The following is a 14,148-nucleotide window of genomic DNA, read 5'->3' as shown; positions in this document are numbered from 1 at the left end:
GGGGGTCATGCTGTGCAGGAGAGGCTGAGCTCCCCTCCATACAAGGAGTTTCTGGCTCAACGAAACACATCAGTTGCTGAGTGATTCTGCCTTCTAGGTACCTTCCTGGGGGATCCCTGAAAGGTAAGCCTGGCTGATGCCTGGGAGTAGTCAAGGCTGAACACAGACTGTCCACCTTAGACACAGCACACAGCAAGGGGTCCCTCCATGCCTATTGGTCCACAGCCCTGTCAGGTGCTTTTTGAGCTCAGTGGACTACATCTACATGTTGATCTACATCCAACTGAGTGACCATCCAACCCAATGGGCTTTCCAGATTCAGGATTTGGAGAAGGGAACTCCTACAGGTGCAAGAAGGATATTGGTGATCAGCTTCAGTTGCCTCCAACTAGTGCCAACCTGGCTCTCAAAGTTTCTAGTAAGGAAATGATGTTCCCACTTTTACAAGCACTGGTGTTCAACCAGAGAGATTATGAAGCTCTGGGGCGGGGTTTGGGGAGCAGGGACTGCATCTGATTCAGCATGGCTCCTCCCGCCCCCCAACTACCACCAAAAGGCTTGGGGAAGCGACTGGCAGATGCTCAGGAAATGCATGCTGAATAGAATCCCAGCTTTCCCCTGAAGACTGCGCAGTAATTAATGCCTGCGTTTCACTAGGTACATTCTGAGCGACAATTATGTCATTAAAGCCACAGAAGACCCCGTCCCTTCAAATCAGGTGCCAGAATATAAAACCCCAAAGTCTGAGCCCTTTATGTTTGCATTGAGGCAGTGCAAAATTCAAGCCCATGATCATTCCCCGGGATGCTTACAAATAGGCCTAATGAAGGCAGGGATGGCGAGTTGCAAGGCAGATGCGCACAGTCTTTCCTGAGAACGCTGTGAACAAGGCTCTAATCATGGCTCTACTCAACTTCCTTCCCTGTGCAGAATCCAAGCCATGTTTAGCCTCCAGTGGCAACACGCAGAAAAAAGGAGCCAATCCTCTTCATATTCATTTCCATCTCTATATGGTTTAGTGGAAGTCAAACACGGGCAGGTGTGGGGCATGGAACCTGGGACTGACAGGGGTTCAGGTCTAAGGTGTGTGTCCAGCAAGGATGCCAACACCTGCCTTATCTACCACCATGGGTAGGTGCCTGCCTGGGAGAGGGGTAAGAATGCACTTGGTTAATTTGGGATGCTAAGACACACTGGATGGAATGTGAGGATGTGAGAAAGGCAGGTGGGAGAGAGCCAGCAGCAGGTGTGTGAACAAGCAGGTGTCAGGGGGCAGCAGAGGTTCACTCCTGCTGGGAGGCTCTGGGGGAACACAATGAGGCTGCTGTGGTGTTCACCTGCCTTCCCACACTTCCAGGGCTGGAGTTCACTCCTGGGACAGAGGGCCCGTTCCTCACACGGGTCAAGGTTGTAGGTGTGCCTAGGGGGATGATGTTCTATGTGTCATGGAATGGGAGAGGCACAGAGGATGGGGGGGCTATCTGCCAAACCCACCCTCCGGGACCCTTGTGGTGTAGATGGGGGCAGGCTAAGGGCAGGAGGACAATTCTTAGGACCCTGAAACCCTCCTTGGAGAGGGAAAGTCTATGCAGAGGGACTTTGGGCTAGCCTTGGTGCAGTCCTTGACAGCAGCTCTGTTTATCCAACACCCTGATGTTTTTAAGGAAAACGAAAGGCACTCTGTTATAGAACAGCCATGGTCCCAGTGTGGAGGAACTGTGGTGTGTAGGTACTGTTTGCCAACACTCTAATGTGAATCAAGTCCTTGGAAACCAAGGCAAACGAGCATGCTCCCAAACATTTACAAAGCTGGGCAGCTCACACTTGGGGCACCAATGCCAGGTCATATTTTAATCTACTGAGGAAACCTCTACTAGCAGGCTGCTTTTGGGATCACAGTATTTCAGCACTTTGTGTCACAGTGGCTTCCCTTTTTCCAGAGGAGCAAGTAGAGGCTAGCGAAATTTAGTGGCTTGTTGAGAATCCTACGGTTGGGAAAGTTCAGAGCCAAGACTTGAGTTTAATGAGTTCTTTGGCCTCCAGATGAACTCACTAAACTTTTCCTGGGGCCTTCTGTGTGTTGAGCACCATGGCTGCCAATCCCACAGCCCTCAAATCACAACATGGGGTGGGCTCTGGCTGCCTGGTCGTCATCCTCTAAGCTTGCCTTCCATTTCATATTTTGTGTGAGTGTTTAAGATTTATTTATTTATTTAAAAGGGAGAGAGAGAGAGAAAGAGAGAGAGAGAGAGAGGGAGAGGGAAAGGGAGAGAGAGAGAGAGAGAGAGAGAGAAAGCAGAGAGAGAGCAGAGCAGGAGAGATTTTTTTGTCTGCTGGTTCATTCCTCAAATGGCCTTACCAGCCAGGGCTGGGTATGGCAGAAGTCAGGAGCCCAGGACTCCATCTGAGTATTTCACATGGGTGCAGCAGCCCAAGCCTTTAGGCCATTTTTCATTGCTCTCCCAGGTGCAATAGCAGACAGTTGGACTGGCAAGTGGTACAGCCACTTACTTTGTGTTTTAGTTTGTAAAGGAGTTAGCAGAGAGTCCTTCTGAAATACTTCTATTGTAGATACAAGGTTAACAAGGCTCCAGGAACTCTGTGTAAATGAGAAGCCAGGAAACTATCTGCTAAAGTGTCTGGAGGGAGAGTGGGTCAGCCAGCTGCCAAGACCGTCCAAGATAGTCTAGTGCTGGTCTCGCAGCAGAACCAGGGCAGGCAGCCTGGACCTGGGAGGTGGAGGACTTAGCTGACGTGTGTGAGTCAGCTCAGCCTGAGACCAACCATTCCCCAGCCCTGTAAACAGGAGAGGAGAGCGGGTGTTCTGTAATAAGAGAGGATAAGACCAGCATAGAGGACAGAGAGGGCACGAGATGCAAGGCAGAAAACACAGCTACTGTTATGAGCCAATTCAGGAGCCAGGAACCCTACAGAGGCATGGGCGGGCTGGCCCCAAGGGTAACCCCCTAGAAGAATCTAGAAGACAGAGTCTGGAAAAGTCCTTATTTGAAACAGAAGTCTGATCCTGGAGAAAGGAAAGGATGGACTCAGGGTCTCTGAGTGAGTCAGGGCCAGCCTTAATCCACCCTGTCTCCCGGCCTATGTCTCAGTTTCCCCTCAGTGAAACAAGATGATGAGTACCAGCACGTCCTCAGCAGTTCAGTGCCCTCCCATGCTGGTAGCCCAGGCATCTCAGGATTCCTGTGCATGTGGATGGCTGATGGAGGGGCCAGCATGCAAGGCTTCTGCAGCACGGGGGCTCATTTCAGTCTTTAATAACACAGAGCCCTTCTCTCAGATGTCTGTTTTACAAACACGGCTGCAAGTGCACCTGTAGGCCCAGCTATGACACATGTGTGGGCAAGGACAGGAGAGCAGAGCATGTGAGGGAGTCCATGTGAGCACATGGATGCTGGCACTTGGTGGTGGGAAGCCGAGGTCGAGTCTCAGTCTTTCCACCAGTCAATTGTGTATCACTGGGCTTCAGTCTCCCCCTTCACACCATGATGTAGCGAGATGAGATCATTTTGGAAGCCCTGGCTGCCCGTCTGACATCTTACATATCCTTAAATGCAGCAGTGGCAAACAAACAGGCAATCCAGAGCATCACTATGCCAGGAGAACCCCACCCATATGTTGTGATTTTGACCAAGTGTCTAATATAATTGTGACTTCTTCATGGAATAAGAAAATAAAAACACATATTTGTATGTGTTATCTTTTCTGATTCTTCAAATATTCCAAGATGGCAAGTGGGATTATATGCCTGTTTTACAGATGAGGCCCCTCAAGACTCAGAGACGCCAACTGCCTGGCTTGATGTTCTACAGTGACTCAATGATTTGAGCTCTGGTTAGCAGGATGAGACAGCACAGGCTTTGTTGGCTGTTGCGCCTTCCTTCTAACTCCAGGTGTGCCTAGAGCTGGTGTCTAAATTGAACATGAAAAATAAAAAGCTGATAAAATTGGCATGCTCTGGCAGCTGTGATGGCCAATCCATATTTCACAAAAATGCTCTCCTGAAAAGATATGATTTGGGAACTGGAAACGTGGCAAGAGAATTGACTTGCAATCACTCACACTCATACAAAAGGTAAGGATCTCTGCCAAGACGCCTACTTTGTTCAACCAATGAGGACGCACCACTGAACAAATGGGAAAATAAGCACATTTGCCTAAAATGACATCCTTTGTGCACAGGGGAGAGCTGACATGTGTTTCCATGACCTGCTGCAGGAAGATGAATGTAGCTGCGTTAGGACTGCGTTAGGAGCGATGGTGCTGCAAATGGCCTCTCTGGATGGGTCAGAGGCATGGTGGGGTTTCTCAGCAGGAATCTGAGCTTCTCACTTTAATCCCTTGCTTGCCTCTGGATGACTCTAGGATCTGACCAAAGTGGGTGAACCCAAAAGCACTTTCAATGCTTCTGGATTTCTCCAGAAACATCCAAATCATGAGAAAAATGCTGTGCTGTTGAATGACCCATTCAGCAGCTTTGACTAAGAGCCCTGGCCTGAACCAAGATGCCAGTCTCCAGGAACAGGCAGCCCTGCTCCTCCCAGGGCCTGGCGACTCAGGTCACCACCCCCCTCCGGGCCTCCATTTCCTGTCCATCCCACAAAGAACCTAGTCTGAGTGGCTTCTGAATTCCCTTTCAACTTGGGAAACAGCAACCAAATCCAACATACGAATTTATTTCTCTTTAAAAAAAACACACACACACACCTGGTCTGTGGAGTGTGAGTGTGTTTAAGGGGGAACAGGGTAGGGTGACAATGCAAAGGTTTTCATGGAGTAAGGAGACTGAGCAGCTGATGCAGCTAGAGGATCTGGTACAGATGGTCCAATGAACCATCTCTAAAGAAAGGATCAGCATGGACTGGCAATCCAAGGTGGTGCAGGATGGGAGCTAAATGTGGTGGGTAGGGTAACAGTCTTGTGGTGGCTCCGTTCTGAAAAGTCCTTATCTAGAGGAAATGCATCCTGAAGTATTTATAGATTGAAATGAGATCATGTCTAAGAGCTGCTTTAAAACACTACAGCCAAAGAGGGGAGGGAGACGGGGTAAGCAGAAATGCAACACAATCGGCAAAAGGTTGACGGTGGTGGCGGCTGCCTGAGAGCGGGCTTACTCCTATTCTCTCTGTGGGAGAGGCTGTTGAACCATTTCTACACCTCCAAACGGAAACAGCTGAGTGAGACTTAACCCCCACCCCCTGCCCTTTCATAAGCCTCTCAGAGACTTACAGGAGAATCAAACAGGCCGCAGCAGAAATGTAATTGAGAACATTCATTGCACAGAAGGGGAAGCCAATGTTTTCACAGACAGGTGTCTTTCCCTGACCCCTCCTGCTTTTATCTGGAATACCATCCTTCCATTTCCTTGGAGATATATTATTGCAGAAATGCAGCATCCCCGAATACAAATGTCATCAAAAGAGGCAGCAGCAAAAGCCTACCTTGAAATTGAGTAAACTTAATGGTCCCCATTCTCTCCCCATTCCGGAACACAACTTGACCCTAAAAACAAAACGAAACAAACAAGAACAAAAGAGAGAGGCTGCATTAGCCCAAACACCACTGATCTCAGTTGCAATTGAATCATTACTACAATGCGATTATTAAATATTGGAGAGAAAGCAGACTCCTGTTAGGTCACAGATGAGAAATCAAAATTAATTGTTTTTAAATTGCCTATGACTTTTATCTGGTCAATTTGAGCACAGAATCAATAATGGAAGTAACACATGTGAATTGAAGCTGAGATAAGCATCATCATTAGCATCATAAGTAATTTATTAAACACTTCCCATGCTGCGTGTTATCGGGGAGATGAGGTCTTCCAGGGTGATGCTGGGGGACCGGAAGGTGGAGATGAGGCACTTGGAGCCAGCCCCTGACCCTACTCTCATGCCCCATCCATTGAGACAGGAGGCTTTGTCAATGCTGTCTGGGCTTGGCAACTGGAAGGGTGCTAGGGGTTAGTGATTTCTCACGAAGGACAGAGAATGTTTGTGCAAGTCCTAGAAAAATGACGTCAACCCCAATTATAACTGGGCTGTGGTGCAGCACAAAATTAAGCTGCTTGAGCCAGCAAGACATGACTTCTGTCGCAGGCAGCTGAGCGCCCCTCATTAGGGACCTTGGGGGCTCCGGGCAGCATCCTCTCCTGCATCTGTCCTCCTGGCCTCATGTGTAGCTGAATAAACCAGGAATTTAAAGAGGCAGCCTCTTTTCTTGCCAGTGTATGGTGCCCCTAAAATTCTGCCAACCATGCCAGGGAACTGACACGTGTTGTGTCGTTAAATTTTTAGCACCAACCTAGAGGTGAGCCGATGATCGCCACTGTACAGTTCAAAACATGGAGGCTGACAATGTTCATGAACGTTATACAAGGTCAAGGCAAGCGAGGCTGTTGAGACGCAGGCCCAAGCTGCATTTTCATGCCTGGGCTGTTTCAACACAGCCTATTGCCTCTGAGGTAGGAAGAAGCTCCTTCCTATCTTCCCATTGTCATGAACTTGGGAAAAGAAACGACTTTAAAGGTGCACTGCTTTTGTCTCACAGCAATGCTCCTGTGTCTGTGGGAAAAGCAGATACTACACTCCATTTCTCAATTCATTGTTGGGAGGAAGCCCCAGGAAGTGTCTTCCTTCCCCAAGGGGGGAGTTCAAAGCCTGAGGCCCAGAGGGGGATCACCCCAGCCAGGAACACCTTCCAGGAGCACTCCCACACCTTTTGGGAATCCTCAGGCAGTTGTGAGTTGTCGCAGTTTGAAATGTACGCCCACCGCCTTCCACATGCAGGTGATGGTAAGCAATTCCCTGGAGTGTGAAAACACTCCCGGCAAGGTGAGACAGGGGCTGTGATTCCACTTCAAGGGACGATGGAAAATCACTCAGCACCTTCCAGGAGCATTCCTTGGATGCTGAGGGACCGCTGAGCCTGGGCGGAAAAGATGCCAGCCCTGTCCACAAGGAGGCGCTTGCAGCCATTCTCCATCCCTCACCAAGCCTTGAAGAAATCAAACGATTTCTCCATCTAAAATGAGTGGAAATTTTGTATAATCTTTATGAAGTACATGGAAATGTTTATGGATGGTGTTCAAAGCTGACCTGGGACCCTATGGTGGAATGAATAAGGGGATGGGGTGAGAAAGAACCTTTACTTGTTAAAACTACGGGTCCGCTTATGAAGGAAGACCTGGTGTGTTTTGTTTTATCAACAATACATATTTTAAGAGTAATTTATTTTTATTGGAAAGGCAGATTTACAGAGAGAACAAGAGGGAAAGAAAGATCTACCATCCACTGGTTCACTCCCCAAATGATTGCAACAGCCAGAGATAAGCAGAACCAAAGACAGGAGCCAAGAACTTCTGGGTCTCTTATGGGTGCAGGGTCCCAAGGCTTTGGGCTATCCTCAACTGCCTTCCCAGGCCACAAAGAGGGAGCTGGATGGGAAGTAGAGCAGTGGGGACACAAGCCAGTGCCCATATGGGATCCCAGTGCTTTGCCAGGGGAAGATTAGCCAGTTGAGCCACCACACTGGGCTCAACAACAACTTTTGAAAGGCAGATAAAGAGCTTCCACCAGTTTGCTGGTTCACTCTCCCAAGTGGCCACAACAGTTAGAGTGGGATAGTCCAAACCTAGTAGCCTGGAGCTTTCCTAGGTGTCCTATGTGAGCTGGGTGGGAAGTGGAGCAGCCAGAACTCGAATTAATGCCCTTCCTGGGATGCCAGTGCTACAGTTGGAGGCTTAAGCTCCCATACCATGGCCCCAACAAGAACCATTTTCACGAACAGTGACTCTCTGTGCCTCATTGACTTCTCAGGTAGCACAACAGAAAGAAGCTGGTGTCTCGAGGTCATAAACCTGGGCTCAGTTTCCTTTCAGGAAAGTTCCTGAGCAGATCTAAAGCTTGCTCTGAGCACAGCTCTTGGTGCGTGTCAGGCACTCAGGAAACGGCAGGAGCCATTTAAACACTTTCAGTAGCAGGGAGCTGAAAGGAAGAGATGCAGTGAGTTCTGCAGCCAAAGAGATTGCTGATGCTCATGCTGGCAAAGGGGGAAAACCTGGGGACTTTACCCAGGACACCTCAGCTCTCAGCAGCATCAGCCTATAGCCCACTGAACTCCTGGCTCTGTGAGCTGCCATGCCTTCTGTCAGCTGGAGCAGGCTGGAGCTTCTGGACCGTGGATGGGTGATGCTGCTGGATGCACAGGTGAGTGACCCCTCCCACTGAGCACCTGTGTCACAGGTGATGCTGTGTGCCTTCGGGAAGCTGCACCACGTGACTTCCTGCCGTAGGAGTTATTGTGGCACCTGTTGAGTGTGACTGATAATGTCATGGTTATTACCAACCAGGCAGGCACCACGGCCCCAGTAAGTCAACTTGCAGGAGAAGAGGTCTGAGCAAGGCTACTGCTCATCACATGCTCTTCAAGAAATTCTGCCCACCAGGCTTCCTGGTCACCTCTGACAGTAGCATTGAAGACCTGCCTACCCCTTGCCAAGAAATACAATCCAGGTGTCTCACATGAGTGACAGCAGCCCACTGAGCTATCACCACTGCCTCCCAGGGTCCACATTAGCAGGATGGTGGAGTCAGGAGCCAGGGCTGGGAGTCAAACCCAGCTACTAAAGTTAGGATGGGAAGACCTTCATCGTGCCTTACTTGCGAAGCCACACAACTGTGCACAGAAGATAACTCTAACTGCAATGAACAGCCACAGGGGCCGGGAGGCTAAGCAAGGCAGACCCACAATCTGATTTCAGATTTGAGATCACCCTGACTGTTGAGAAAGGATGGGAGTGAAATGAATGCAGACTTGGTTTGGAAGTTAGGGCTGGAAGCAATCTAGGTGGGAGGGGACAGTGATGTGAGTGAAGGGCGTGGCTGAGGCCATGACCAAGGTGGTTGAGAAGTGTGGCCTAAGTGGCAGTGGATGTCCATGGACTCTCACCATCCCGGGTGGTGTGTGCCCTGCTGTCCACATGTCTCATCTGGGACTTGATTAGCTCTGCATTGGTTAAGGCCATGTCCCCTTCCTGGGGGACGTGAGAGTACACCCAGGCAGCAGTCACTCACTGATGGGGATGCATCCTGAGAGATGTGTTGTTAGGCAATTCTGTCACTGTGCCAACAGCATAGAGTGCACGACATACGTTAAGATGGCCGTGGTATCACTTCAGAGAGCTCACAGGGAAGTGGATTTTGGTGTAAAAACTGAAATCCATTATACTAGTTTTCATGCCTCCCACCTTTCTTTAAGATTCATCTGCTTGAAAGGCAGAGTTTGGAGATAGGGAGACACAGATCTTCCATCTGCTGGTTCATTCTCCAAATGGTTACAGTGGCTGAGACTGAGCCAGGCCCAAACCGGGAGCCTGGAGTGCCATTCAGATAGGTGGCCATTCTGTCAGATAGGTGGCTGGGTCCCAAACACTGGACTATCTTTTGCTGCTTTCGTAGGTGCATGATCAGGGAGCTGGATCAGAAGTGGAGCAGCAGGGACTCCAACTGGTCTTCTTATGGGATGCTGGCATTGCAGGTGATGGTTTAACCCATTTTGCCACAATGCTGGTTCCCATCATACCCTTTACCCTATACGCATCTCCCATGAATTTCCTGAAGGTTCCCAGCATAGGCTTAAGGGACAACTGACATACATGTGGTCCTCCAACCACTGACATGCTGGGCAGTGCAGCACCCCATCATGGTTCTAGCACCCTCACCTCAGTGCAGGACAGTGCCACATTTCCATCTGTCCTTCTGCCCCTTCTTGTTTTGCCAGTCCAATTCTGGCTTTTGATGCTGAGTGCTCCCTTGGTAAACTTCCTGTAGGCAAATCTTTGTCCCTGAGTTTGCTGGGTAACACAACCAAAGACACCTGGTCTCCCATGGCTTTGAGGCTCTCTCTTGCAATCTGATGGAGTCTGAGCGAGACACAGAGTGGGAGCAGGAGGCAATGGCACCCGAGCAATTGCTATGAGGCAACTAGACCTTCATCATGACCTGCCACCTCCTCCAGGAGCAGCTGGCTTTGGTTTGTAAAATTCTAGCTTGAGCCAGGCTTCTTTTTGACCCATCTGAGTAAACAGGCTTGTATCTATAGATGTTGTGATGCTTCTTCAGCTTTTGTCATGTGTGGTCTGAGGGATGACACAACAGACACCCTATCCATTTGAGAACAATTCTTGTGATGGACCAAATCCCAAGGCAGTGGAGTCTGCTTGGTATCTTTGTGGAGGTTCACAATTCACATTTCTTCTTCTGAAAGTCAGGAAACCACATTTCCCAGAATCCCCTGCCTTCTGTTCTGTTTAGGTTCTGTTAAGAAAGCATTTGTGGAGATGAAAAAGAATGCATCAGGGAAAAGCTTTCTCTTTTCCCGCTTTTTCTGTTGCAGCAATAGGAGCTTCCAGTGACTGCAGGGGTCTGGAAGGCCCAATAGCTCCTGGGTTCCTGTGTTATTAATGTATTGTGTGCATGTAAGTGTGTGTACATACATGTATTTGTGTGTCTGTGCATGTTAGCATGTGCATGCAGGTATGTGCATGAGTCCACATGCATGAATTCCGCATATATGCAGCTATGCATGTGTGTGTGTGAGAGCTCTTGGCTGTCTGCTCAGTGGCCAGAGGCATGGTCCCCAAAGCAACAGAAACAAAGAAACAGTGGCAGGGGTGTCACCTCCATCATTTCCTTGGTATCCCAATCTGCTCCATGTTCATTTTAGCACCACTCCCTGCCCTCCCCCTAAAGGGAGACTCCATTCTTCACTTGCATCCTGTCGAGAAAACCAACCAGCTCCGGTGTTTCCAAGGCACTGGCAACACAGGCCCTCCCTTCTGTTCTCCCAGCCCAATGCAAGTGGTGTTTTTCTGTCCAAACTCATCACTGAGAACAGAGCACCTACGCCTTTATCCCTTCCAACAACAGCTCCCTGTAGGAACTCTCCCCTCTAAAGGCCTGGCATGGGTTCTCGTCTATGGTTGGAGTGCTGGTTGATGGTAGATTCTAACTGCTCAGAAGCATGCAAGAATGATCAAAGAGCAGTGTTGGAAGACAAACAAAATAATAGAGTTAAAGTCCTAAGTGGGTAACTTAGAAGGATGTTTCTTTTTTTAAAAAGAGATAAAGAGATATTGCTAATTAATATCAAAGAAATAAGTTAATCCAAACCAATAGCTTGACTTCCATGAACATCAATAAAGCTTCTTGCGTCAAACAAATGTTCAGGATACACAGAATCACCTGCAGGGAACACCCTACGCTTTGATATTCATCAGATTTGAAAAAAATATGTCAACAACATGGGCTTGGACAGTCATTGAGTAGCTCTAAAGCATGGCATCTTCTGCCTGGAAAAATAGAAGAATATCTACTCCCCAGGGTCTTTTCTGGAAATGAAAGAAGGCAAGGGGGAAAGAGAATGGCCTAGGGCAGGGGTCAGGGTGGAGGGAAGCTCATGATTTCTCCAGTTAAGCAGAGTTAGCAAACTCCCTCCTGATGACAGCTCAGAGTCCCCAGAACTTTCACTGGGGAGGAGCCTACCAATCTGGGATTCTAGAAACCCACTCTTGGAAAAACGCTGCCCCAGTGTTCATCAGAAACAACACCTTATGAGGCATATGCTCAAGTGGTATTTTGGAGCTGTGTGTGTGTGTGTGCGTGTGTGTGTCCTCCCCTCCATCCCCTCAGTCTCCCAATTTCACAGCAGAGGCTCGGATGCCTTTTCCAGAGCATAGTCAGGTGTAGGGTTGGGGAAGCAGTCAGGTGGAGTCTTTGGTGCTTCTGCAAAATTTACAGCCAATATTGGGTTGTTGCTGGATGCTAGTCAGAGGGAAGACCCTCGTGGCTCAGGCTGATGAGGTAGAGATCAGATCCACAGAGAGGCACATCCCCGCAGCTCATGGTGCTACAGTTAGGAAGGGTTTTCTTTTCCCGCCCTTGTGTTCAGGTAGTTGTGTTTGCCTTTAGCAGGTATGAACACATGGGCTTCTTGGAGTGTTAGCTCTGTGCTGTGGGAGAAGATTTATCCTGACACATCACTCTGACAGGGAGCTCTCCAAGTAGATACAAGCTGAAGGGCAGTGGGGTCTCCTTGTCAACTCTGTTGGAAAGGGTAGCATATCACTGCCTGTGTGCATGACCCAAGTCCACCTTGCACCATTCTGCAGCTAGCCACAGAGCTCATGGACTTAGATTGCCCATGAGGCTTTCCTAAAGGGTCGAGATGTCCATCCCGAAGGCCTGAAGGTGTCCTCTGTTTCCACAGGGATGGCAGAATTTCAAAGAGCAAAAGAGAAAATAATTGGGTATGCAGCCACCCACACCTTCTGTGATAGTGAAGAGTATTGCTTTGTTCTGTGTCACCCCCTGGACGAGAGGAGAGGCTGTGTTTTGCATATGATCGCATGCATTTTCTTTCGCTGAAAATTCCTTTTATAGGTCCAAGCCTCTGGGAATGTCAGATGCACTCACAGGACCCTGGGATCCCTAGCTTTGCAGGGAGTAAAGAGGAGAAGGCTGGGGAGTGTGATCTATTCCCTGCTGATAGAGGGATGTCCTTCTGAGGGACCTTAATCAGGTGTTACATAAGATCTAAGCAGTGATCCCCTAGAAAGCACAGGATGGCCTCAGGTGGGGCTGGGGACCTGTAGGAGACAGCTGCTGGAAGGCCCAGGAGAGGGGAACCAGCTCCTTCATCACACCCAGTTATTGTAATACTACAGTTAGGTTTCTTTCTCTAGAATCAAAAAGCATCAGACACGGATGAAATGTCCAAGAAAAGGCGGGAAGGTGAAGTACACTGTGATCCAGACACATGACAGGATACACGGTACAGGTTAAGTATTCTGTATCCTCACAGGCCTGGAATAAGAGTGTTTCAGAGTTTTTGTTTTTGAAATATTTGCATAGACATTACTGGTTGAGCATCTTCTAATCTCCAAGTCTGAAACTTTTTGAGCATGATGTTGGCATTTAAAATGTTTTAGGTTTTGGGGCAACTGGGATTTCATATTTTCAGATTAGGGATGTGTATATTCAAGCAACGTGAATGTTGGCCATCTGTGATGTGCCAGGTACACACCAGGCAGACACCAGATTGAAGAGCGGGCAAAATCATCATGACCTTGGACCGTACGGAGCTTATCACAGGAGAGAGATGTTCAGCCGTGAACATGTGAGCAAGCAGAGTGATAAGCTATTACAAGTGAGAAGGACCGGGCAAGGGACTATGAGAGGGAGTGCCACAGGACGCTAATGTAGATCAGAGGTCACAGAGGGCCTTTGATGGAGGTGGCATTGGCCTTGGGCCCTGAAGGGGTGAGCTGAGCCAGAGTGAAGAGAAGAGCAGTATGGGAGGAGGGAATCTGAAGTATGAAGGTCTCAAGATGGAAAACTGAAGGGGAATCAGAGGATCTGAAACAGGACCAGTGAGGCTAAGAGTGTTCACTAAGGAGGAGATGACCAAGGAACGCCACGGCCAAAGTGGTGGAGAGGCAAGACCAGCCAGAGCCTCAACAGGCCATGCCAGGGACTGCCATTGGATCTGAGTTACACAGCCTGGAGAGCATGCGAGTAACAAGTTATATCCTGATTGTGCCAGATACTGGCAAGCTGCTCTCCAGAACCAGCTACATTGCCCAATCTTCTGGGTAGTTAGTGTGGTCATTCAGTGGTTCTAGCCAATGGATGGGAGTAGAAGTGACCCAATGACAATTCCAAGGTTGTATAGGCCTCTCACAAGATTCCTCAAATCTACCTTTACCCACCTGCCAATCTGATGCTCAGGGCCTACAAGCAAACGCTGGGGCTCGAGGAACACTGTGTGTGCGTGTTTGTGTGTATGGGGTGGGGGAATGAGACAAATGAATCTGTGGGATCCCAGACAACAAGGAAGCCCCTTCCTCAGAAATGCTTATCAGGAGTTCTTCTTGGCTGCCTAATAGTTGTATGCATTCCTGCCGCATGAAAACTGGCAATGCCAGAACAGCTGCTCCTGACAGAAAGACAGAGCCCGCTGTAGCCCACCTTGTAACTGGGGTCCGCAACACCTAACTCCGATGGAGCGGAAGAGTCACCTTGTGGTTGACTTCATGTTCAACAACACACCTCCAGTGAGGTTCAAGTGGCC

The 14,148-nt window shown here is 49.0% G+C and overlaps 1 protein-coding gene across 1 annotated transcript in view; it reads right to left on the bottom strand.

The window, feature by feature from the left end:
- The window catches only part of GABBR2 (gamma-aminobutyric acid type B receptor subunit 2), a 326,347-nt gene that overhangs the window by 79,476 nt on the left and 232,723 nt on the right, over nt 1–14,148 (bottom strand). The window contains exon 8 of the mRNA XM_040962792.1: nt 5,460–5,520. Within this exon, the coding sequence (XP_040818726.1) occupies nt 5,460–5,520 (61 nt within the window). The remainder of the gene's footprint in view (nt 1–5,459; nt 5,521–14,148) is intronic.

Source organism: Ochotona curzoniae, unplaced genomic scaffold, assembly GCF_017591425.1.
Source record: "Ochotona curzoniae isolate NIBS_2020 unplaced genomic scaffold, NIBS_Ocur_1.0 scaffold_3208, whole genome shotgun sequence".
In the NCBI taxonomy this organism is placed as follows: Eukaryota; Metazoa; Chordata; class Mammalia; order Lagomorpha; family Ochotonidae; genus Ochotona; species Ochotona curzoniae.
This window is presented reverse-complemented; position numbering and strand designations above follow the sequence as displayed.